At 42.6% G+C, this 27,555-nt stretch overlaps 1 protein-coding gene across 5 annotated transcripts in view; it reads right to left on the bottom strand.

The window, feature by feature from the left end:
* Positions 1–27,555, bottom strand: part of Plcl2 (phospholipase C-like 2) — a 184,596-nt gene that overhangs the window by 21,396 nt on the left and 135,645 nt on the right. For 3 of the 5 annotated variants that reach the window (XM_039083165.2, XM_039083164.2, NM_001106880.1), the window contains one exon: positions 13,789–13,864. The exons of 1 other annotated variant lie outside the window; for it this stretch is intronic. In XM_039083165.2, the coding sequence (XP_038939093.1) occupies positions 13,789–13,864 (76 nt within the window). Of the gene's footprint in view, positions 1–13,788; positions 13,865–27,555 lie in introns of those variants that run through there. One more of the 5 variants, XR_010054577.1, reaches the window with a different exon arrangement.

Below are 27,555 nucleotides of genomic sequence, written 5' to 3'. Positions count from 1 at the left end.
AATATGAGATAGTCATGTGGCACAATGTAAAACTTTACAAGATAAATTGCAAAAATAGGTTATATAAAATTGTTTTAATCTCACAAAATAAACTAAAACTAATAAATCAGACAAATTTACATTCCTGAAAACCTAAGAAAGTGACCCTGTGGGTTTGTTTAAGTAACCATATACAAGGTAACAGTCAATCCCTCTCACATTTGCTGAATGTCTCTCATCAGCAGACCACAGGTCATCCAGAGCCTGGGACACAAGCAGGGAGCAAACAGCACAGCTCATTGGTGGCTGCTGGTGGGCTGGGCCCACGGTTGGTGAGTGGGAATTACTACTCTCTGGTATGCAAGCAACCCCTGTGCTCGTGCTCAGCAAGGACTCTCTTTCCCTGTGGCTCTGATTACAGGTGTTTGAGTGGCAGTCCTTTAACTCTGTCACACTGAGGTAGTACCCACACAAGTTTTTAATAAGGCATGTTTAATAATCTTTACAGATCTTAAACAGATAGGAAGGAAGGTAAGGAACTGCTCAAGTAGCTTCTGCTGGGAAAGGAAGAGACCCAGAAACAGCCAAGGACACACATTGGTGACACCTCTGAGCTGTCACCAGTGAGAGAAGATGCACACTAAGAGGCCTGTCTCCTCATCTGCAGCATCAGGGACGGAAACAGAGGGCCTTCCGGCTTCAAACCGAAGGATTTTCCCTAAGACTACAGACAAGAAAACATCGGAACTTTTTTAATCTGAGAAAATTACTTGTGACAGTCATCTGCAAATTCACTATTGAGAAGTTTTAAAGCATGTGTGGGAGCCTAAGGAGCCTTGGCCCTCAGAGAGAGCACTGTCTGGAGAGGGACAGACAGTGGCGGCTGCTGCTGCTGCATGGGCAGTGAGAAGCAGACTGCAGTTCAGAAATAGAACCAGGTCAACAATAATGGCAGACAGGGACATGGCTCCTTGATCTTTTTACTTCCAAATGCTCTTCCAGAACACACTTGTCATAATTTCATCATTTCAGAGGACAGATAACTTGTCACATTATCATGGAGTTATCAAAATAATTATGTTTTTCCTGTTAGTCTATGTCCCAAACACTAGCTTGGTTTCAACTAAATGACATAAAAACTGAAAGCACGATTTGTCCACGTTTTCTTCAAAGTCACAGCAGTTAGAGAGGCGGCAGAGGGCAGAGCAGATGCTGTGGTCAGCGCAGCCCTGTCATACAAGCCCAAGGGCTTCAGCTTATCCCCAGTCCACGGAGAAAAGTCAGCTGAGACAGCACTTGCTGACAACCCCACTGCAGGGATGGAGGGGCTGGGGAACAGGGGGATCCTTGGGCCAGCTAGCAAGACAAGCTGGACATTTGGTAAGTCCTGTCTTTAAAAACAAAACAAAACAAAACAAAACAAAAGAAAAAAATGAATGGCACCTGAAGATCAATACCTAAAGTGATCCTCTATTCTGCGCCCTCTCTCTGTCTCTGTCTCTCTGTCTCTGTCTCTCTCTGTCTCTCTGTCTCTCTGTCTCTCTCTCTCTCTCTCTCTCTCTCTCACACACACACACACACACACACACACACACACTCAGAGAGAGACAGAGACAGACAAAGAGACAAACACACACAGAGAAAGACACACAGAGACAGAGGCAGAGACACAAGAGGCACAGACAGACAGGTAGACAGGCAGGCGGGCAGGCACTGCTAAAGAGACCAGAATTCTTCAACATACTGCTACCCATATAAAGCCAGAGGTTACAGTTAACTCTGAGTTAAGAAGCTAAAATCTGAGTGCATTATTTTTTGATATTTACTGAGTAGGAGCGTGACCCTGTGAAAGGGTGAGTGAGAATTCAATAGTCAGAACAGATACGTGTGTAAAGGAATCACACACTGCACAACCCAAACAAAGCCACAGACACACAAGTCTAGGCTTAGAGGTAACTAAGCCTAGAAGCCAGCAAATGGTCAGAGTCACACAGAGACCTGGCATAGTTGCTCTTTCAAAACATATTTTTACATCATACATATGTGTATGTCTGTGCATGGGTAAGCGCAAGTGTCTGAAGAGGCCAAGACACTGGATTCTGCTAGAGCTGGAGTTACAAACAGTGCTTGGAAAACAGACTCGGGTCCTCTGGAAGAATAGCATTAGCTCTTTAACCACTGAGCCATCTCTCCGACCTGATGGTTACTCTTCAATTAAAAACAAAAAGCACCACCACCACCACCACCAACAGCAACAAGAAACAAACAAAAACCCAGACTGTTTTAAAGCCTTGGTTGTTCTATGTCCCCAAACCCTGCAGTTAGATTCCTCTGGTTACATAGATTACTCTCAGGGAAGAACTGGTCATTTTACTTCTGGGATATTAACCAAGGCGAGAACCTGCTTAAATCCTTTCATTGTGATGACGTTGAGAACTAAGGAAAGGACAAATGGAAAATCCCAGGCCACATGAGAAGGAACCATCATAGGTCATCAGTCTACACTGGAGTCTCCAGAGGTATTTAACTTTAGGCTGTAGCTGTGAGGTTTTAAACATACAGTTTAAAAACCTGCATGGTCACATGAAAGTATGCTAATTTTATATGAAGCAACGCTTTGGAAAAGTGCTGTGCGTGTATGGACACATTCGTGTGGGTTTGTGTACAGTACAAGTGCCTGTGCACCTGTGTGGAAAGACCAGAGGTTGAAACTCTGTTGTGTTTCTTCAACCAGTCTGCACTTGAGTTTTTTGAGACAAAGTCTCTTATGGAACTCACAGATTGGCTACACTGGCTGATCAGGGCGGGAACTCTGAATGTCTCGGCCTCATCACCAGCAGTGGGGTTACAAAGCCTACCAAGCCCACCTTTTAAATGGGCTCTGGAGATCCAAACTCAGGTTACCCTGCTGCCCAGCAAGAGCTTTACTTAAAGAGGACCACTCAAACCAGTTACTGATTCTCTATATGTCTCTTCCTTAAAATCCAAACAGCTCAGATTTTTGATACACACAGATATTTGTTCACACAATTATCTAAATGTTATTTCAAAATGCCTTATAATTTAAACATTTTAGGTGGAAGTTTTAGGAGCGACACATTTAATGACAAAAGTCAAGGTAACTTTGGTGGACTGTCATGGTATTCAAAATTAATAAATGGGTGTACAATCTTCAAAAGATCTAATTAAACCAGCTGGAAGATGAGCGCAAGTATACCCAAATACACTAGAGCACGCTGAGGGGAAACATCCACGTCTACTGCTTTCTCCTTTTCGCACAGGTAACATTGGAAAACCCACAGTCATTCCTCAGTGTAAGGCACGGCATATGCACATATATGTGCATACACAGTTAACAAAAGCACAGAGAAGCAACTCTTGCTGTGTAAGGAGATGGGACTAAGTCAGAAACAGAGCACTGTCTCCTCATCGCACTGAAATCAGAGCCATTTTTCCCAGTCAAATCACGCAGGTGACCTTTCAAACATCCTGCTTATGGTTTCCTCTATAAATTCTAAAAATAGGAGATTAAATACAGCCTATAACACATGCCAAACTTAAACAGTCATGAGGTACATAGAGCTTAAAACAATGCACTTATGGATTAGTTTTATTTTACCTTTTTAACTACTTAAAAGTTATTTTGAAGTTACCAAATTAAGTATAGTAGGTTTTTACTTCCATGGTTCTATATGTGGATTCAATTAACTCCTGATTGTAGCTGTACTAATAATTAGTTCTTAGCTGAAAACTTTCCTAAAAAATTCTCTCATCAAAGCAAATCTACATAGGAGAATCTGTATGTTTCAAATGATGGAAAGTGAAACTAAAGAGTAATTTATAAACGGTCTCTGAACTTAACACAGGAGTATCTGTATCCATCACATGATGGAAAGTGAAATTAAAGAGCACAATTTATAAATGGTCTCTGAACTTAACTAGATTGAACAGCTTTAACTTATCCCAATTCCCCAAATTCAGTATTGGGGTTGTCCCTAGAAGATGGAATCTATGGGACTGGGATGTTTAGGGCGCAGGTAGAGAGAGGGCAGCTCATCAACCACAGTAACAAGCTGTGGCACAACGCACTGGCCTGAGATGAAAATACAGCCTCTGATGGGACTCTTTAACTAACTTCCACGAAGTGAGAGCATTTAGAGCCACAGCCTTGACTAAGTGCCCCGCCCAGCCTGGTGAGGCCCAGTCCGTGTGAGCAGGGACGTTTCATCTCCATCCTGCGGAGGTGTGGAGATGTCTAGTTACTTCCCAAACCGCTCAGGTCTGTAGCCTCCTCCTCTTGGCCATCTTCCCAAAACAATCTTGGCATTAACAAAAGCCAAATTATTTTAAGATGGATTTTGAACTGTTAAATCCTATTCCACATGAGACAGAATAGATAAACCAGGTCTCTTAAATATAGCCTTGAAAGCAGATGGATCGCAAGATCCTGCGATGCCAAATCCACAGCAGAACAATTTGTGAATGAATTACCCGCGTGCATCTCCTCCCTCTGCCAGCATTTCCCTCTGGGTAAATCTAGGTGAGTGAAGTTGCGTAACTTGATGTGTTCTGGAATTTAACTGCCATGCACAGACATTTGGGTAAGAGAACTAAGAACTTAGTTCAGCAAGACACTTCTCCTGTGGTCACAGAGGGACACGGTGACCAACTTTTCACAGTTATTGAGAAAAGGCTTGCTTGCTTTTTGTCCCTTCATCAGTGAGAGGGTAGAATATTGGCATTAACAAAGCCCTAGGTCTGTTCTAAAGCACTGAAAAAATACATTTATCGACATAAATAAGCACAGCACGCACAGCCCACCCCACCACGCCCTGTCTGCAATTCTCTTACATTTTATTTACTTCTAACTGGACTGTATGACACAACAAGCTAAAAAGTGTAAACCTACAAACAGAAAATGTCTTTCTTTCTCCATCCACCGGTTTTCATGCCCCACACCTCCTCCAGCTGAGCTGTTACCTCTCAGGAACGTTCCCAAGAGGAGATACCACAGCCACAGGCTCTGTGCTTCTAGCCCCCATTTTTTTAAAAACAAATATTGCAAAAAATATATTTTTTTATAAAATTAGTATGTGCATATTTTCACATATATACATATAGTATGTGAATAAGCACATATATATATGCACACACATACATATTATGGTACCTAATATACATATGTATAACTATACATATGTGTATAATGTACCTTAGCAGGGCCTTCTTGTTGAATATTTAGATTGTTCTCAACATTACAAAGGAAACTTTGCCAAGTATGCAATCATATCTACACAAAGATTCTAAAAAACAGAATTGCTGACTCAAAATATATATAATTTACAAATCTGAAATTTTCCATATGGCTTTACTAATTTTAAACCCACTTTACACATGTCAGGTCTGAGACAGTCACCATTTTCCCTAACGTTCTTCCAAGTTCACAATGTGCATGGTGTACAGGGTGTGCTGAGGTCTGTGGATTAGCTTGGATCTGAGGGGGGCAGCCAGCATCCCTTAGGCTGGCTCATCCCTCCTGTAGGCCAGCACGCTCACCTGGCCACAGAGGCTGCTGCACTTCACATGTGTGCACTTGCCTGCATCCCCTCACAGAGAAGCATTGCAGGGTCAGTGCACACTCACAACCCACAGCTGCCTTTATATTTACGGTTTCCAAATGCATTACCTCTAGCCGAGGCCTCTCTGTTCAACTCCTCACTGAGAAGTCAGTCAGGCAAGTCACATTTAACACTGCCTAGGTTTGCTACAATGATGAACTGCAGCTCCATCTCTCAAGGCTGGAGCAAAGATCTCAACTCATTCCCATTCCTCTCTTTTTATCCTACTAGCCATAACCAATTTACTAGTGAATACCATCAGCCCAACTCTCAGATTGTTAGTTTGGAACACACAGAAATAGTTCAATGTGTCTAATAGCCATGTTTGCTAACCTAAGAACTCATAGGGAGCCCTGTGCCTCTATCCTAGCCTCATCTGCATGCAGTGGCCACTCTTCCAGGCACTGCTCTTGGTGTCTGGAAACACCCAAGCCTGAGGACTTTAGGTGAAAGTGAACAGACCCTGCCTATGAAGACGAGTAATTACAAGCATATGAGAAGGTAATGGCTGCTAAGGTAAAGTGAGGAGAGCAGGATCAGTGGGAGGGTGCTGCTAAGCTCTCAGACTAGCCCTGGCTCCCTTCTGCTGCTGTGATAATGCTGTGCTGACAAGGCACCACAGGAGAGAAAGGGTTTATGTGGCTACAGTCCCTCACCATGAGGAAGTCCAGTGGCAGAAGCACAGAAGCAGCCATTACCATCACATCTCCAGTTGGAAACAGGGAATACATGCATGTACGACTAGTACTCATCCCGCTTTCTTTCTTTACTCTTACACAATTCAGGACTCAGACCCAGGGAATGGTGCCATCCATAATAGTGATCTGACATAAATTAATGTGGAATGGAGATGATAGCCACAGACCACCCTGGTGTGGACAGTCTCTCCCTGAGGCTCATTCCCCAAAGGATTTTGGACAGTGTTATGTAGACAAAACAAACCATCAGGAGGGTGAATGTATCATTCGAATCACAGAGTCGACCACGTCCTGGGATTTCCTGCATTTTTAGAGCCCTTTCTTCATAAGAGGTTTTCCCCTTCAAGCAGCTCCTCCATTTGGATGACAGCCTGACCTACACAGGTCTAACCTCCACCCTAAGCTTTGCTAAGCTACTTTGACAATACAAGAGCTCTTTCCACTTGGCCCTTCTGTGAGCAGCATGTGCAGCACACGTGAAGTAGAATTTCATACCTAATGTCTGCTTAAGCTGATACCTCAGGGACAAAATCCATTTTGGGGAACAGAATACCAGGAAAGGGATGGACCACCTGGTTGATCCCTGAATGGGTTTCTAACTATTTAGTGATCCCTACTGCCTACAAATTCCCTTCAGTTAAGACCCTGACAGACACTGAAACAGTGGCTTTATAGCTGCAAGTGAGGATCACCCTAGGGTGAACTAGTGACCTCTGATGACAGAGGGCTAGGGAAGTGTGACTAGTGTGGGTCCTGAATTAGACACTGGTGTTGTCCTAAAACCAACCCATACCCTTTAGCTTTGAATTAAAGCTCCATTACTAGACCCAACCTCAATTTTCCAATCCATTTCTTCTGTGTCCTGAGCAAACACTTCCTTTCAGTCAGAATAACACGCTCATGTGTGCCATTAGCACACCTTTATGACGACGCCCTCAAGGATCCTATTCCTTCAGGAGTTATAAGTCCTTATATTGAAAAGAAAATTATACGAATTCTAGGTTTAGAAATATAAAATTAAAAGAGTTAGCCCCAAAAGCCACAAACTCAGGGCTAAGCCCTGCCGCCAGGAATAACAGGCCATAAAGATAAAGAAAAGGAATGCAAAAACCAGCTCAGGCTATCGAGGACTGAGCCATAAACCATCCAAAGACATCCCCCCAGCTTACTCAGAGTCATACTTTAACCAGATGTCCTCCAGACCCTGATAAGCCCCTACTTGTGCTTTTCAGCCATTGTGTCCTGCAGAGAGCATTCCAGGAAACCGGGCAGCCCAAGCCTAACCAGAGGTGTTTCAAATACAGATGCTTCATCAATTTTGACAAACTTTTAAAAATAATGAGGACCTGAAGACCCTACCCTTCTCCTGATTTAGTAGCTCTGTTCCAGGAACCAGGGGGCCATAAAACCTTCTGGCCGTCCCCTTATCTCCTGGAGCCATAAAACAATCTTGTAACTTGTGGTGCCTTCCCCTTTGACATCCCCCATCCCCTGGTGCTCACAGCCTCTGCCTTTAAATACTCTTTTTCCCAGCCTCTCGGGTCGACACCTCTGTCTCCTGCGCGGGATACGTGTCGGCCCGGAGATCTCTGTAATAGGTCTCCGTAATAAACCTCGCCTTTGCTTATTACATCCAAAATGGTCTCTCTGTGTCTGGGGTCCGCGATTTCCCAAGACTTGAGTAAGGGTCTCTCTGCGTGGGATTTTTCAATATATTTTATATGATTTTATATTATACAATATATTATATAAAATGTAAAATATTTTATATTTCTTATGTTCTATTATAAGGATTTCATTATAAAGATTGGCATTTCCAGAGAGGTCAGGGTGGTGTTTGACATAGCCTCCTAAGGCCTTACCTTCAAAGTTAGGTAAAGAGTTAAGAAACCATTTCCCCTTTCTCTCAAAATTCATGCAGATATCCTGTAATGACACATCCTGGAGCATTACAGGAAACGCTTCTCCAATCTGCTAATCTTTTTAAGCTGCTGAACTCAAGTCATCTGACAACACCGCTCATGCAGTTGATGTAGGGTCACTCACCTAAGCTGCTGTCATGGAACTGACACTTCTTGCTGCCACCAAGAAGTGAGCAAGGCAGAGAAGGGCTAAAGAGACTAAACTCACAGGCCAAGACAGTAAACGGAGGGCAGGCTCTACTTCTGTAAGACAGAGCGGAGAGACACCCAGACCTCAGAAAGCAAGCCATAAGCCTCCTGGGTTTCCTTCTGCAAATCTTTCTAGACAGAACACTAATAAACTGCTGTCAGCAGGAGCCTTCCTGGTGACTTGAGGTTCTCTGTTTTGGGCTAAACAAAGATGTGATGACGTGACAAGTTCCTCATCTGGTGACTGCAGCACCCAGGACTACAGTAGGCTCTGAGGAGCTTGCCCACAAATGAAGACAGGTGTTAGGTGTTAGGCTTGAACCCAGAGCAGGGAGGACTGCCTGACACTCTGCTTATCCTCCCTATACAGGAGTGCTGGGTCCTTACCTGCTTCAGGTGAGACAATCTACCCAGTTTGGTCACAGGGTAGATGTCAACTGCTCAGCTGACTAGAAGCAGCAAGCAGAATGTCAGCAACATACAAATGTGAGGCTGGAAAACCAGTGTGGATGAGCAGGGAACGAGAGTGAATAAAAGGAGAGAAGTGTAATTATTAACATTAGCAGAAGGGGAAAAGACAAGCATACACCAAGTGGGACATAAGCACACAGGTAACGGGTTCTCCAAGCTGGAAGCTTCTGGGGAAACCACTCTATTAAATCAGTCTTGCTACAGATGTACCTCAAGCACAAAATAAAATAAAATAAAAATTTGAAACACGTATTTAAGATGGCAAAGTTATTATATAGGGCTCAGAAAAAGTTCCACTGGACAGATAAGAAGGGTAATTAAGACTTCACTCTCTGGAGGACTGCACCCTTTCCCTTAGAAACACTGCAGCTAGAGCATGTGTGAGCCTCTTGGAGCCTCCACACAGGGCGGCAGGGTTGGCTTGGTTTATTCTGAGTGTCCCCTAGCCAGTCACCCTGAAAGACTGGGGACCCCTGAGACACTCATTCTGACAGAATCCTGGAGACAAGGGGCCAGGCATGTGATTGCTTCCTGATACCTCCCCACCCCCATCCCCAACCCCCAGCCGTGTGCCCTGCGGTTCCCAGCAGCTCTCCTGGGGCTGCAGATAAGCAATTATCACTTGTTTGGCCACTGCCTCTTGTTCAACTGTTTTTAGTTTCTCATATTTTGCAGTTCCGGTTCTCTTTGTCTTTATGGATTTTGGGAAAAAAAAAGCCAGCCCCTGTGGTCATTTTAATGAAGGTTTCAAGAGAGAGTGGAAATTAAACAAAGATGTTAATTCTTATCAGAAAGTACATAATTGATTTCGTCTCCTCCAGAGACAATTTCCCACTTAAAACCACCTGCTAAAACATGTGTTTTCCTTCTAGTTCATTTTTCTGACCTTTATGAAGCAAATCAATTCAGTGATGAGAAAAAGGAAAACAAGGCACCACTAGTCAAAGCAAGGCTATGGCTCTGGCCATGGAAAAAGAAATAGAAATGATAGGGAAGGATTTTTTTTTCTAGAATTTTGCAGATTTTATCAGTGCTTATAAATGTTTAAGAAATACTTTTCATGATACTTCTTCCTGTGCAGGGTCCTGCTCAGTTCCTGTGTTCCTGACCACGTTCACTTGAGAAAGGGTGGGTTAACCAATACATACTCATTCCTGAATAGCTCTGTCCCTTATTAGATCTCATTCCTGTGGTGTTCAGACACTGCCTCCTGCCCCACCTTGCATGACCTGACCCATTTTGTAGCTTCAGGTGGCACTGCTGAGCCCTGACTGAAGGGGTACCCTGTCCCAATTCCACCTGTCACCTGACGCTGCCCAGAGGCAGTGCTTCCCTGAGCAATACCCTCCTGGGGTCTTAGTCTTTCTCAGAAAGGGATCTACCCTCTTCCTCAGATGAAGTACTCCATCCTAACGTGTGTGTGTGTGTGTGTGTGTGTGTGTGTGTCCTTTAACATCTGATCCTTCATTAAGTGCTACATAGTCCTAGGAACAAGAGTTTTCTTATTAAAATTCTCCTTACCTCCCACCCCCAAATTCTCTCTGTCACCAGCTTCTCCTGCAAGAATAAATTGCCTAAGCCTTGCCACCCATCTGTGCTGTTCCCATGACTTGTTCTCCTGTCCAGCAAGGCTCTGTCTCCCTGGGGGACTACAGATTGCCAGGCCCTCATGGTTGGAGGTCTTCACTAGAGAGAAAACCTTGCCTACCCAATTCCCTCTCTACTTAACACCAAGGAAAACCTCTCTCCCTTAAAAATCTGTTAAAGCTCAGGGAGCCCAAGCCTAGGAGCACTTGTTAAAATGTGACTAAGTCACACTGGCCAAAATTCCTATTTTTAATAAATTGTTTAAATGAACTGTTATCTAATGTGAATATAAATTTGTGTTTCAAAAGTTAGAAATACTTCTCAGTTCTTTCTTATTTTGGTGACTTATACCTTCTTTTCTGTACTGGCTGGTTTTCTGTGTCAACTTGAAACAACCTGGAGTTATCACAGAGAAAGGAGCCTCTCATAAAGAAATGCCTCCATGAGACCCAGTTGTAAGGCATTTTCTCAACTAGTGATCAAGGGTGGGAGGGTCCATTGTAGGTGGTGCCATCCCTGGGCTGGTGGTCCTGGGTTCTATAAGAAAGCAAGCTGAGCAAGCCAGGGGAAGCAAGGCAGTAAGTAACATCCCTCCATGGCCTCTGCATCAGCTCCTGCTTCCTGACCTGCTTCAGTTCCAGTCCTGACTTCCTTTGGTGATGAACAGCAATGTGGAAGTGTAAGCTGAATAAACCCTTTCCTCCCCAGCTTGCTTCTTGGTCATGATGTTTGTGCAGGAATAGAGACCCTGACTACGACACTTTCCAAGACCAAAGTTCTATAAACGGAGTAGCAATTACTTCTAAAGTAAAATCTTACACAGGTGTCTTTTGAACTCAATACAAATTAGAAATTCTTGGTATGACCAATGACTGTCAATAATTGTAAACATGAGAAATGAAAGACCAGGACCCTAAGTATTTCTGTACACGTGGCAAGGACAACCAAAAAGTAACCCTGGCTTGTCTCATTATATCTTTATGCCTAGGGCACATGGAGCCAAACAGAGCAGTCATTCTCTACTCCTCACCAGCGTAATCCCTAGTGTATGACACTCTACTCAGTAGAGCGAGTGTTTCCTTACCCAAATCAAGCTGAACAACAAAACCCACTCTAGAAAAAAAGCATCAAACTTCATCAACCAGGGGATCTGCAAACTGACATAATCAAATAGTTGAATTAATAGACAGTTCCCATTTAAAATTCAACAAAATTTGAAATACTTATACATGAATACTTAATAAAAGTCAAATCACATCTTGCTGGTTAACATTCAAGCCACCACTGTGCACAGAATGCTAAAACAGATGTCTTGAGTGAGAAACAGAGTGTAACAATATCCGGTCTTGGTGCTGTAGGAAAGCCACTCTGTTCAGAAGACGGAGAGCACAATAACATGCACAGTAACTGAAGTTCTCTCAACTGGAGAACATGTGAACTGAAGGGCCGAAGAGAAAGCTTTGCTAGCATTAGCCCTGGAATCATGAGAGGTCTGCAGACACACTGGACAATTCAAAAGTACTCCGAGCTGGCAGAGGAGCAGAGTCTCACTAAAGGGAGAGCCTGTGAAATGTGGTGGGGTCAACATGGAGGGAAGGCAAGGGGAAGAGCTGCCTGTGGGCACTGCTGTTCCTTCTCACTGCTGTCACAAGCTCCTCAGGATGGCCAGTAGCCCCATTCAGTCTGCCCTTTAAATTATCTGCACACAGCTGGTGAGCCTTGAAGGGCTCAGCGCCCTCCTCACCCTCCTGTTTTCTCAAAACACTGATAGCTCTGCATCACTTCAACTCAACATTTTGGCCATGAATAGTTTTGGATCTTTTGCATGATTTGAAGATTCCAGAAGGATAAAACTAGGCTCACTCATTTTCCACATCTTGGTATGCAAGAGCTGCTGAGAGCCGTATTCATGTAGAAGTTCAAAACATATTTCTTAAATATAGGAGAAGACAGGGTATGAATAATCTTATATAGTATGGCAAAACGGTAGGAGACTTGGGTGATGGCCTTGTATAGTGTGGAGATCAGATTTGTATCCAGGCATCATGGTAATCTAATGCACTATTCCGTGTAGGATGAGGACATGGCAAAAATGGCATTTGGATGGATACTGAATGGAGAACTAGCTTGGAAAGGACTAGAAATAAAAACATCATTTTGCTAACAGTACTTTGCTGAAAAAGAAGAATTTTTTTTTAAAAAAAGATGAGGATTTAGGAGTTTGTTGATTAGTCACAAATATGAATATTCATTCAGTGAATACCAGAAAGTTTCACATATGCCTTTATTTTCAATCTACTTTAATTCATTTATGGAAAAAGTAACTTTTTAAAAAGCACAGCAATTAAGCTGGGCATAGTAGCTCACGCCTTAAATCCCAGCACTCGGGAGGCAGAGGCAGGCAGATCTCTGTGAGTTTGAGGCCAGGCTGGTCTATAAGTGAGTTCCAGGACAGCCAGGGGTGCTACACTGAGAAACCCTATCTCAAAGAAAAAAAAAAAAAACAACAACAACCAACCAAACAAACAAAAAAAAAAAAACCACAGCGATTATAAAAATCTCTTTATTTTAAGGAAATCTCACAAGCAAAGTCAGCCTTATTTAAAATTTCAAATATTTATGTTAGAACCAATCTGATACTTGAGATTGGAAAACTGAAAACACTATATTTTTTATTGCAATATAGATAATTTAAAAAAATCATTATAGCTACAAATATCTATAGATGATCCCTGGTTTATGAGGGCTCAACCTTTAGATTTTTAAACCTTTATCATGGAACGAAAGTAGAAAAACTATATAGCTGAGGTTTGAAGTTGCCCGTCCCTCCTAACCCCATCTGAAAATGCACACACACCAAGCAGCTGTGAAGGGCTGTCTCCCCTGTTAAGACCCATTCCTTTGCTCCAGACCCTCCCACAATAAAGACCCACAAGGGAGTGGCAGGATATCTGCAGTAAACAGAGCTGAGGAAGAGATAAATACAGGTTCTAGGTCACAGCTTCATGCTAAAAATGCCTGCAGATTTTACAAGGCCCCACTCTGTAGCTCAGATTGGCCTTAAACTCACTATCCTACCCCAGGATTCCAAATGCTGGGATTACAAATGTAAACTCCATGCTCAGATCATGGAGATTCCTAAGCTATGAATCTCCTAGCCAATGCTTCAGACTAATGTTGATGTATCCAGGTAAATCTATTAACCAGGGTTAAGAACCAATGAATTAGTGTTTCCTTTAGCTATGGACCAATAATTGTCTTATTTTTCTTCTTGACAGAGTATCAAAGGGAAGACGATTTTGTTTTAAAGAAACTTTCACTCACCTGCCTTCTGACAGTGCACAATCTTTTCATACACAGCATCTGCATTTTCAATCAGTGCCTTGAGGGACTGAATCATCTGTAAAAGGACATCCAGACATGAGATCAAACTGACATCCAGGCTTCTGGCCACAACATACCAGACACATCTTAAAACAGGCAGACAGGATGTTCCGGCTCCCAAAGGTCAGGTTTATATGTAGGTAAAGAACAATGAAACCATACATCTTCACACGTTTAAATGATACTGACTCCACATGCATTCCAGGCGTAGTTAGGCTAGAACCACTGAACTTCCCAGGGACAATAATGAATAAAAAGTTATAAATAAGTAAGTGTGCTCAACCTATCTAAGGACTCTTGGGTTTTTTTGGTTTATCTGTTTTGGGGGTTATGGTCTTCTACTGAAGTTCAGGGTTACCTGGAACTCATCAGGTGGCCCAAATAGCCTTAAAGCTGGACAAATTCCCACCTCAGCCTTCTAAGTGCTGGAATTATGAGAGAGAGCACTATGCACTATGAGCACTATGCACTATGAGCACTATGAGCACTATGCACTATGCACTATGCCCAGCTTTGACCTGAGTTTTGACCCCCCCCATTTATTGAGCATTTTAACAAAACATTCAAATTCATTTTATAAACAGCCCTAACACTTAGCAGCTTTCACCCACTTTAGCCAAAAATATCTTCATATGAAATTAGTTTAAACAATTCAACAGAGCGAGAGAGGCAATGCATTGGTAAAGCACTCAGTAAGCACACAGGGGAGCCTACTCTGTGCAGCAGCAGAGGCTCACACACAAGGTAAGAAGCAGAGCAGTGGGAGGGAACCCTTGCATCAGGTGATGCTGTGCATCACAAACATACTAAACATATCCACCTGCTGAAAAATGTCTCTAACAGTGGTTTTAGTCAGACAGATTCCCTGGTAGGGCAGACAGGGAGGGGGACATGACTATCTAATAGAGACAGTAAACTTCCAAGATGGCTGGCTTAAGCCCTCCTGACCTGAGACAGCCTGGCAGCTGAAGACAAAGGTCCAGTATTTTTTTCCTCTGGCCAGTAGAGCCCTGGCTGAAGGAGGTGATCAAGTTCAAGACAGATCAGGACAATCTCTGAACCTTGACGCATCAGTTCTGGCCCAGTCAACCATTCTGCCGGTCTTTCTACAAACTATCAACCTTGATTAGGAGAGAAGGACCCTTCAGAGGCTTGAAGAGACACCTCTGGAGAAGAGAGCACATTTTGGGTTCCTGAGTGTCTGTCCCCTTCTGCTCTCAGCACTCTTCCTTTCGGTTGTTCTCTGTGTGCTTCCTCCCTCCACCACTAAGAGCTTTTCTTCTGCGGCCACTTTTGTCTGCCTGTCTGCTGTGCTCAACATTTCTTCCCCACTACCTGTCTAGCTCAAGATCTGTCTTGACTTTTAATTTTTTAACTGGCAGAGAAAACTAACTTGATCAAGATCCCTATTCACGAACACATCAGTTCCTTTAAATTTTACCTTGTTTTATTTTGTGCTGCTTATCACTAACTGCCAGCATCATCATTTTGTAGTAATCAAATATATGTAGATTGAATTATTTGTATATATCTGAGAAAAAACATATTTTGTTACATTCATTTAAAATATACTCCAACATGCCTCATAAGTATACTAAAGTCTTAAAGCTAGTCCGATAGCACTGATCAATTTCCTGTGCTATAAGACACAGGAAACAGATTTACTGCCCATGCAGGACCCAGAACCACAGCCCAACAGATGATCTGATCTTGCACTTTGCAATTTAATATTTTAACATTCGTTCTTCAAGCTCTGAGTAATTCATGTAAATTAAAACATTCTATTTTACAACTTAACATATTGAGCAGATAGTGATAAAACAAATAGTTGAGAACACTATTGTGCTGATAAAGTCTCTTGTGCCATTACAAATCTGCATACTGAAAAGGTCCAACTGTCATCAGTGACCTTTGTTCAGCTTTGATGGTAGCTAAATGAGTTATGGAGAAACAAGCACCTTTCCAAGCAAGGATGGAGGGTGCCACAGTGCATTATCAAAGAACTAGCTAATGGTGGTCCAAATAAAACAGGAAAAGGCAAATAAAATGAAATGAGAACAGGTGGGATGGAGAAGAAAACCACAGCATCGCTACAGGACCACTCACATACGCAAACTCTTGAGAAGAAAAGGTGTGTTTGCATTTATGAGGTCCAGCCCTGTGTATCCTTTTATGAGGATGATATTCTATCTCCTGGAATAACTCCCTTATTACAAAAGGAGCTTATTAAAGACATCGCATCTGATAATTTCAGGATTAAGGAACTGGCTCAAGGAAAACACTTGGTTGTATTTGTTTGTTTGTTTGAAATTTTATTTTTTTATTAGATATATTTATTTACATTTCAAATGTTAGTCCCTTTCCCAGTTTCCTGTCCATATGCCCCCATCCTCTCCCTCTCCCCCATATGGGTGTCCTCACCCACATTCACCCCCCTCTCCCCAACATTCCCCTGTACTGGGGGTCCAACCTTGTCAGGACCAAGGGCTTCCCCTTCCACTGGTTCTCCAATAAGGCTATTCTCTGCTACATATGCAGTTGGAGCCCTGGGTCAGTCCATGTATAGTCTTTGGGTAGTGGTTTAGTCCCTGGAAGCTCTGGTTGATTGGCATTGTTGTTCTTATGGGGTTGCAAGCTCCTTCAGCTCTTTCAATCCTTCCTCGAATTCCCTCAAAGGGGTTCCTGTTCTCAGATCAGTGGTTTGCTGCTAGCCTTTGCCTCTGTATTTGACATGCTTTGGATGTGTCTCTCAGGAGAGATCTAAATCCAGTCCCTTTCAGCACTCACTTTTTAGCTTCATCAATCTTATCCAGTTTTGATGGCTGTATATATATGGGCCACATGTGGGGCAGGCTGTGAATGACCGTTCCTTCAGTCTCTGCTCTAAACTTTGCCAAGGAAGACATTGGTAAATGCTGTATTACACTGCAAATGGTAGATGTCGCCATTTCGTCTCCATTGACCCAGGAGGTCTGGCAGAGCATTTCGTGCTAGCTCAAAATTAGCTGAATGGGTTTGCTTTCTCTTTGTGGGTTCACTGGCAATGCTGCCAGCAGACTACTAATTTCAGTGTTACTTGGAAAGTCTGCTGTGGTGAAGCTCAGAGAACCAGCAAACCACACAAGTATTATCAGACACACCTTCTAGGGAAAAGAACCACCAAAGGTTAAACCATTCTACCCCTTTTAGTTGTAAAATGCACGCAAAGCTTGAAAAATGCCTGAGAGAGATCTCAAAGTAATGGACTGGAAAGCTCTTCTGTCTCCTGTGCATGCGTGCGTGCGTGCGTGCGTGCGTGCGTGCGTGCGTGTGTGTGTGTAGGAACTCGGAATGTGTTACATCTATGTGTGTGCAGGCTGTGACCCTATGTGTGCCAGAATCGAAGCTAAGTGCTTAGACAGAATTAAGAGAGATTGTTGACTCTGAAACTGAGGCAGGGGAAGAAGACAGGTAAATGAACACCATTACACTTACTGTTCCAGGCTTTGAGTTCCATGTGTGACAGCACCCTTGTTAGGCACAGCTCTTTGGTGTGTAAAGACATCCATGCTGATGTGTGTACAGGGATTTGTGTATGGCTCAGTTATACTATCGGTCCTTGCTGACAATGGTATTGACCATTTTACCTAAGCAGTGTGTACAAAGAAAGGCGGCTAATACTGAGGGTGCAGAACAGCGTCTGGTCTGTAAGTAAGCAGCAGCAGGTACTCACAGAGCACGTTAAGGGGAACTGCAGAAGGAAGCATTCAGAACAAAGCACACAGTAAACAATAAGCAAAGCCAGCAGGAAGAAAACGGTCCTGACCCAAGGCATTTACTCTACCACAGCGGTTGTGAATGTCTGCACTATTTCCTTTGGAATTGGAGTGGTTTATGAGACTGTATCTTTTTATAGTTTAGGGATATTTACAACTAAATTAATATTTGGTAAATATTAGTCCCTGGCCCTTGCCCAGAGCATAGAGTTCACTAACCTCTGGTGAAGCCCTCTAGGCTAAAGGCCCCTGTGGTTATATCAGGTTAAGACTGTCTTAAGCCTGAAGGACAGGGCTAAGTGTGGACCTTCCTAAGTGACTGCTTGGCTGCTGTCTTTCTTTCATTCTACTGGTCATTATGACTGAATGAAAAACAGTTCTGAGGATTCTGCAGGTGCGGAAGGACAGTGATACCACCCGGGCCTGCTACTTTATAGCTATTCATACTCCACTTACAGTGTGAATGCTGGCTGGATGAATCAAGGCATTAGTCACCCATGCCTCCTCTGAAGTCTAAATGCCGTATCTCACAGGACTGCTCACACGGTCCACGTGGGGAAGCTAGGTTCTTAGACTCATAGATGGGAACACCGAAGAGCTACCGAGAGGTAAGCCACTTTCTCAGGGCCCTCAATACTGTGGGTGACGGCACTGAGACTGGTAGGTAAGCCTAGCATTCCATCCTCCTTCAAAGCCCCCGACAGTTCTACAATACCACAATCTTCTGTAGCACCCCACACATGTAAAGGTAGGAAGGCACTCCAATCAAGGATATTCAAAAGCAGAGAGAACTGTTCTCAGGGGACTGCAGAGAGAAGGCGTCATGTCCACTGTGACCCTGGCGCAATGTTGTTGCTTTATTCTTAAACTGTAAAGTTTATTTTTCCATGCTGGAGATCACAGAACTTGTCATGCCAGCAGGTACACTGCTGATGACCTTCAAGACCAAAACCATCTCTTCAAATGATGTTTCAATATAACACGGAGAAAATACACATTTAAAATATTCTAGCAGTAAGCAAATTACTTAATTTATTACTATAAAAGAAATAATGTATACCTCTGTGAAAGCATTAGTGTACTGTCTCATCAGAGTTCAGATGAAAGCAGATGTGTATGGGATAATATCAAGAGCAGCGCCGAATGAGTAAGTTACGCTAAGTTGTTCTGTCTTCTCATATTACGTTGACATGTCAATAGAATGCAAGGCCAGGGAAAAGAGCTGATTGTATAAGCATTATTTACAAAACTGCGAGTGAATTAGTTTCATCGATCTCTCTCTACTCATCAGAGAGGTGTAAGGCTTGGCACAGCAGTCAGACTCCCACTGCCAGGTGGGATAACCTGCCACAGGGGCATGGGTATTATTTATTCTGTATAGAATACTTTAATACAGTCACTGCTAATGGATTTTTACTAGTGACTTGTTCACCAGTAACTCCTAAATTTCCAACACTAATGCATTAGGAAAGTCTCAAAAATCCATCTAATAAATCTGTTCAACTCTAATATAGGCTCCCAACTGCCTGTAACTAGTTCTAAGAGGATCCTATATCTCTGGCCTCTATGGCACCTATAACTCACACACATGTACACACACACACACACACACACACACACACACACACACACACACTTTAAAGATAAATTTAGCACGCCCACCCCACACATACATACAACATAGCCTCTTTTTAATTTTTTTTATTTTCCTGGAGACAGGACTCTCTATGTAGCTCTTGCTATCTTGGAACTGATGATAAAGACCAGGTTGGCTTTAAACTTTTGAGATCTTCCTGGCTCTGCCTCCTGAGTACGAGATTAAAGGTATTTGTCACCATACCCAGCTCATAACATAGCTTGTAATACCTGGACATAATACAAGTTATACACTAGAACTGAGGCATGAAAACATAATTGCTGTAGGAAATGTTTGCAATGAAACTCAATTTATCTTGCTCTCCACCTCGAGAACCCAGGGAACTAGCTATCTTTAAAGAGCCTACACTGTCATCAAGCGTTGTTGTCATCAACTTTTTTCAAAACCACTATGAAAATACTATTTAAATAACAAACTGTTTCCAGAGTAACTTGTCTGGTTTCTTCATAATACTTCCAGACTGTTCATAATAAAATTATAGAAATTATAGGGGGAACCTAAATAAAACTTTCAGAAGAAACTAAGGATTTCCTCAAGCCATTTCAAACAAGGAAATATATGGGGTGCTACTACATTTCTTGGTTTCTTGGAGGTATAAGAGGTAGGGCAGGACTTAAACAATGAAAAATATCCTTTCTCTCAATTCATATTAAAGGAAAGCAGAGTTTATGGGTGGTGAGGAAAAAAAAAAAGCACCTTAGGATGAAATGTGGAAATATACACTGTAGAATTTGGAATCCATCACAAACTCTTGATCACTGTAGGCAGAATGTGCAGTGATCACTGTAGCAGGATGTGCTGTGGTCACTGAAGGCAGGATGTGCTGTAGTCATTGTAGGAGGATGTGCTGTGGTCACTGTAGGAGGATGTGCAGTGATCACTGTAGGAGGATGTGCAGTGATCACTGTAGGAGGATGTGCAGTGATCACTGTAGGAGGATGTGCAGTGATCACTGTAGGAGGATGTGCAGTGATCACTGTAGGAGGATGTGCAGTGATCACTGTAGGAGGATGTGCTGTGGTCACTGTAGGAGGATGTGCAGTGATCACTGTAGGAGGATGTGCAGTGATCACTGTAGGAGGATGTGCAGTGATCACTGTAGGAGGATGTGCAGTGATCACTGTAGGAGGATGTGCAGTGATCACTGTAGGAGGATGTGCAGTGATCACTGTAGGAGGATGTGCAGTGATCACTGTAGGAGGATGTGCAGTGATCACTGTAGGAGGATGTGCAGTGATCACTGTAGGAGGATGTGCAGTGATCATGTAGGAAGATGTGCTGTGAGGAAGGAGGAAAGGAGGAGGGAAGGAGGGAGAGTGACTGTGCATAGATCTGGAGAAGAGTTGGGAGTGAACATAATAAAATATATTGTCTGAAATTCTCAAATAATTAATAAAAATATTAATTAAAAGATGCCTAATGGTGATGTTCCAGAGTCACCGAATTAACAAATACAAAGCAATACCAAATTCTAAACACAGGAGAGGCCAGAAGAAAAGAAAGAGCAAGGGTACCACCAATGTTCACTCATGGCTGAGGCCAGAGTCTCTGGAAGGGGTTGAGTTCATCATCCTAGGGGCTCTGCGCCGACATTTGGTAATGTTGGTAAGTGTGGAGAATACAGCTGCAGTATCAGCAGTTCTGTATAATGCTGTGACTGCAGCCCTGGAAACTACCACCTTATATAGAACTGCATAAGTATTTTTGCGTGAGCCCTCTCTCCATTCCCCAGAGATTACAACCTGGAACCTAAGAGACTGGATGGTGAGGGAGGTAGCTGCCAACAGAACCTTTTCATAGTGCTGGCTTGATGTGGAGAAGCAGGAACTGCCTTTGTGGAAAATGAGTGACCTTAAGCCGGCCCTATCCATACCTGCTATTCATGGTTTACTTCCTTCACTAAGGGCTATGATGTGGACTATCACAACTAACAGGGCTTTCAGACAGTAAGAAGAAAATTGGTTTTCAGTTATTGATGCAATAAAAGATGGATTTCATTTAAAAACTGTGTAATTAAGAATACAGGGATTTATAAGAAAAGTGAGATTAAGGTCACAACACTGAAAAAAAAACCTAAAACCGCATGACTCAAATAAATACCACCCAGATGAAAGCAGTACCATGAGTTTTACACTCGGAGACCTTGAAAAGCGTGGAGTAGAAGCCGGCACTGGAAGGCTACAGCTTGTGCTGTGAGCTGCTGTGAGGTAGCACAAGAAGGGCATCGGAAACCTCACAGGCCAATGAGCTCACAGTACCACAACACGTGGGCGCCTTACAGCCCCTGATGCACTCACCGAGCATAGGGACTGTAGGATTTAACATTCAGTCCATCCAGGAACAGTGTTCTGGATTGCCTGGTGTGACTTACAGGCAAAACCCTACATAAGGATGTGCAAAATTTAAGTTATTTCCAAAATGTTCTTAAATGTATCAATTGGGAACAAATTTTCATTTTCTAATGAAGTATAATCCCAGTATTCACTATAGAGGGAGAACATTTCTAAATATTTTTTCTTGCTTGCTTGTTTACTTTTAATGAAGTGTAATTTTAATCCATTTTCTATCATATTCAACCAAAGGTTAGCGGTGGCATCACAGAAGCCTGCTCCCACAGTACACTCAATTTTTCTTACATCTTGTGGGAGATGTACAGTGATTAGTCAATATGCAGTATATTGGGGTTATGGGTGACCCCTAGTCCCAACCCAGAAAGCCAAGACTTCTTTACCTTTCCAACCTGCTCTAACCTGTTATAACATTCATGGGTGGTTTTGGGGGAAACAGGGATGCTTTCGTGGCACACAGCTTTCATCCAAGCCACAGCACATCCCGAAACTCTTATGCACTAGATTTGAGCTCACACAGCAGTAACACTCCATTTACATGACTGAGATTTCACATTATAAAAAGCTCTCTGACCTCAGTTACTATTTCTATCACTTATCACTCTGATATACATCTATATTAATTCACGTACTTAGAAATATCATTTACAGATGAAACTTCAATACAGTTTCTAAACTGATTCTCATAAACAGAAGAGAACATCAAATGCTTATCATATACAGTATAGTACAAACTCTTTGTACTGAAATAATCGATTGCATTTAGTAAAATTTTATAAGAATGAATAGCACGTCAAAATTGTTTTAAAAACCAGGATTCTCACAAGATTCTCGCAGTGGTAGCTTATGAAAGCAGAGAAACCAACTGTTTATCCTTGTGAATTTTTCTGAGAGGCACTTCCAGAGTTAGCCACTAGAAGTCCTTAGTAATACACATTACTTGGCAGGAAGGTGCGGAGAAGGAAGCCTGGATAAAGGGAAAGAACACAAAGAGGAAGCGTGGAGAAAAATTCACTTCCCAAAGAATAAACCATCAGTTGGGCAGGGATGGGGATGTAGACAACAAAACCCACAAAAGTCCCAAGAGTACTGCTTGGAGATCTAAAACTGGCACACCCTGCTGTACAGAGCAGCCTAAAAGAAATGAAGAAGGGCTTAGAAATCCAAACTGTCCCCAAAGAAATAGCTTTGAAGTTGATGTACTGAGATATTTATTTCACTGTAAACTCCTAGCTGCATTTTAAACTTCTGAATTTTAAACTTCAGTGTTAACCAAAATATTAAAAATATAAGTGCTTTTAAGAAAGTGCTATTTCAAACAGAATTTCCAAAAGTATAAAATTTTAGATTTTATTTTGTACTATCTCGAATTCTATACAATACACAATGAAATTCGAATTCACAATGAAAACAAAAATGTTAAAATATGAACGTCAAAACATAACATATGCTAAAAAGGAATGCCATGGAATTATAAAGCTAACCTCATTCAAGCTACATAATTTCTACCAGCTCAAGAATTTCTCCTTGTGATTTTCCATATGGAGAGTACCAGGAAAGCAAATTCCTACATGTATAAATTATACCAAATCTCTTATTACTCCATTTTATGATCAACCTTTTGATCTCCAGGTGTCTTGCTGGGAAGACACTGTATGTGACATTTGGAAATGGTCGCTATGAGGAATTGTATGCATAGTCTCACAATTAAACTAGCACATGGCAGGAACGAACTATCTTACCACTTGATGACCTTCCAGACGAACACTTACAAACACCATCCTTTGCTGGGCCTCTGGTCATGTCCGTCTCTTACCTGCGCTCTCCTGAGCTATCAACAGCATGGCCAGGTGGCTGGGAACATGGGTGCACAGTGTACTCAACATCCTGTAGAGCACAGACAGCTCAAGGGATGAGGCTAAGGGAAGGAAGGGTGAACAACCTGGGAGCTGAGAGGGACTTCTGACAGGAGATGACCCCCACCCCACCCCCACAGCCAGTGAGCAGTCCTAAGGGATACAGTTGCTGTGGTTTGCCCTGGAGTTGTCTGTATTTTGATGCTAATCCCACTGCCCCAAGGACAGCTGCCTAGTCACTACTCAGGACTCAGGTGACTCACCAGAACCTTCTCCCCATTGAATTTGTAAAGTACAGGTGAGGGGCAGGTAGAGGATAGAAGGAGGCCTGTCACTGGAGGAGAAGGAAGGATGGGTGGGAGAGAGAGAAGTTTTAGGAAGAGGAGGAGACTGGAATGGAAAGGAGGAGACAGAGGGGAGAGGGAGAGAAGCCGTGGCAGGACAATGGAGGCTGACGTTAAGACTCCGCTCTGTGTATTTACAGGTTGTTATTAATGCTCTTAAGGGATGGATGGCACCGGGCTTTGTATGTTTAGGTGGGCAATTATATCTTATCAATTGGGTCAAAGATTATTGTGTTGTGTGTTCTTTTATGTGAGGGTTTGAGTGTAGGAAAGTGTGCAGTGGCTGGAGACACTGGGCTGCTGTGGAGTTGGGATGTGTTTCTGCCAAGATATCCCAAGATATCTTGGGGTACCGCGGTACTGAACCTAGCAGGTAAAAGACAACCATACATTTTTTATTTTTTATATTTTTACAACAACAGATCGTCTCTACTGGCTTTTTGCCCCAGGTACATAATACCAGCCAGATCCTTCTTTCTCCTTCCGTCTGAGTTTTAAGAGAGAGAGAGAGAGAATGTAGGGGTCATACTTTACATACAGAATAATGGGGAAAACAGCTCAAACCTGGCATTCTACAAAAGGAAAGTTGAACCTGAGCTGCTTAAAGACTTTTTTAAAGAGAGCAAGTCACTTTTAGAGAGTGAAAGGAACCTCACTCTTTCCTGTCTATGGGCCATCTAGAGTGCTGAGTGCTTGTTTAAAGTTATTGTTACTAAATTAATTAAGTTTCAAAAAAACATTTCAATTAAACATAGTTCTACTGCTATTACTGCCTATTTATATCATGTCTTTTCTCCAAGGGGAGTAAGGTGATTAAGAAACACCTAATTAGCTAAAAGTAACTGAATTGAGGCTCCACGATATTTTCATTTGTTTCTCTCAAGTCTAGAGTAACCATAAATAGATGGTAGTTAAGAGAGAAGAGTAACCGGAGACTTCCTCATAATGAAAAGAGAGACTTTCAGCACAGAGAATCACCCGTGGTATTCCTGGCCCTGGCAGAAGGCAGCACGCATAGGACTGTGCCCAGAGCACTTGCACACAAACCCAGACACTCTTCCTGGTGCTGAATGCACAGCACCAGTGTAGCAGATCCTCCCCTTGTAAGTAGAGCCCACAGGCCTAGCCAGGTGCTGGGGAGACCACGTTTCTGTTTTAAACTTGGAACTTTATGCTGCTTTGTAGGGGTCCTGATCTCTATGCTCAAAGTACAGAAGGATGGCTGCTACTAGTGTGATGTTAAAATACACACGTGTTGTAGAGCTTCAAGGGGTATAGAGTTCTAATCTTTGACAATTAAGGATGCCAATGCAAGTGACAAATATTTATTGAGCATTTACTCTGTTTGGGCTACTTACACAGTTCTAGGAGGGGTGATTTCCAGCCTATTTTGTAGATAATGAAATGGTCTTGCCCAGAGAGGCAGGAGTAACCTCTGGGCAAGTCCAGAGGTTAGATCTACTAGCAAAGTTGTTGAAAATGGCTACTTTCCCCCAACTGTAGCACCTCCATCACCCCAGCAGGCCCCAGTGAGACACCTCACTTCTGTGCTTCTGGAGAATGAAGTCTTGAGTCACACTCTTTGTCAGCACCACACCAGCAAATAAAGCAAGATCCAGCCACCTCTCTCTTTATCCTTCTGTGTCGAGTCATACATTGTATCTTTATATAAAATATGTGTGTACAATATTTTGTACACCTACCCAGGTGGCCTGTGAACTTTCTATTGTACTTACTAAGACACATCCTTTGCAAAAATACCTCTGGGGAGCCAACTCAGAATGGCAGGGGGGAAAAAGACAACACTTTCCCAAGGTGGGGTCAGGACTGCCAGGTATTAGGAAATGGATCAAGACTTCATTCTCCAGAAGCACAGGAGTGAGGTGTCTCACTGGGGCCTGCTGGGGTGATGGAGGTGCTACAGTTGGGGGAAAGTAGCTGTTTTCAACAACTTTGCTAGTAGACCTAACCAAAGCCCATGTCCCCTCAAACCTTCCCTCTTCTACTCTACTCAGTTCACATGCTACAACCACTGGACACCACACCAGCTATACTAACTAGCTAACTAGCTACTACTACTAGCTACTAACTAGCTCATCGAGCTATCAGGGCGACATCACTAATTCTGAACACAGGTTAATGGACCCAGGCGTGGAAAGTCCACAGGTGTCCATGCCTATCTTCCTCTCACAAATTCTCTGAGCAGCCTTCCTGCTTTTGTCCCCCCTCATGACTAGCATCAGGGACTGAAATGTACACTTCCAATGTCTTTGTGGTTCTGGTGAGACCAGCTCATACCCCTCAGTGATTAGGATGTCTGAGTCTCTCTACTAAGACAAGAAGCACATCCACATAGGAAGGCATGTCACAGAATAGGAGGACATATTATCCCACCTGACACAATCAGGAGCAGGGTGGGATCCACCACAGGCACTATGTGGGAGGGAAGGAGGGAGCCCAGAACAACCTCTCCATTGCCCAGGAAGGAATGGGTTTTCCAGAACTGGTTTCTGGCACTAGTGCTCTTCACAAGCCTCTCCTAGACAGCCTGCAGAGTACAGACAGTAAAGCTTGGATTTAATAATTTGGGAAGAGCCCTCTTCCCTTCCTAAAGGGAGGAGAAAGGCAGTGAGGTTTCTAGCCCTAGCACCTCCCTCAATACCCATTTTGTCACCCAGTTCTCACCACCCCACCCCAAGAAATGCATGATTTGGCTTTAAAAAGAGAGCATGACTTAAATTCAATTATTTGATTAGTTCATTGTCAATCAGGCCAATCATGATTACAGATACCATTAAATACGTGTGAAGAAGCTATACGTGTTTTGATTCAAGTTTTGTTGAGCTTTTATACAAAGCTCTCCTTGACAATCACCATTTTCATGCCTCACACATCATAAAAACAAACAAACAAAGGACAAAAATCTCGAAGTACAAGTTAGTCCCCATCGGTTCCTCTTCTGATTCATACCCTTGAGGGTCTTCGCTTTCTCCAGGCAAGAAAGACTCAGGAAATGAAAACAGTTTTCTCTTACTAGGTCTGCAATTAAATCATGTTCTCGTGAACCAAAATGTCAAAATGCACTGAGTGCATTAAATGGGAAAAACTTTTAAAATTGTAATTTGGGTTGGCAGAGACAAGTTTAGAAACCACACTGTGAAAACTGTTCAGCTCCTCTAATACACTGGCATACTGTGAAAGCAGAAGTCTGCACTGTAGGCCTGGGCTTAGGAGTGACTCCTGCCACAGACAGTTTTACCTCCTACAGAAGGAAAGCATAAGGGAAGGATGAATGTTTATGGTTACAAACTCTGAAATATAAAATTTACAAACTTTCACACTATGAATTCTTTTCAGTTATTTAGAAATGTGCAAGCCATTATAAAGGTGATTTTCCAATTTCTCCTCTAAAATATATGATATTCAACTAAAATTATTTTAGATAATATAGATTTAATATGCTATGAGCACATTTTAGAAGTTAATGGAACAATCAAGTACAATTACCATTTTAAGGAGAACATTTGTTAAGACATTTGTAGGTTATGCTATGGAGTTATGGAAAAGTTGAATATATAACAACAAAGGTAGACCTTGACCTTAAGGAACTAGCTGAAAATTAGGGGTGCCATTCCAGTTATATCTAACTACAGTCAAATAACCATTTCTAGTCACAAAGACAGATTTGTGATGTTTTGTTTTGGCACAAGATAAATGACATAAAAGTTAAAACTATTTCAAGCCTTC

Source organism: Rattus norvegicus, chromosome 9 (assembly GCF_036323735.1).
Source record: "Rattus norvegicus strain BN/NHsdMcwi chromosome 9, GRCr8, whole genome shotgun sequence".
In the NCBI taxonomy this organism is placed as follows: domain Eukaryota; kingdom Metazoa; phylum Chordata; class Mammalia; order Rodentia; family Muridae; genus Rattus; species Rattus norvegicus.
Note: the sequence above shows the minus strand (reverse complement) of the source record. Positions and strands in the feature narration are given on the sequence as shown.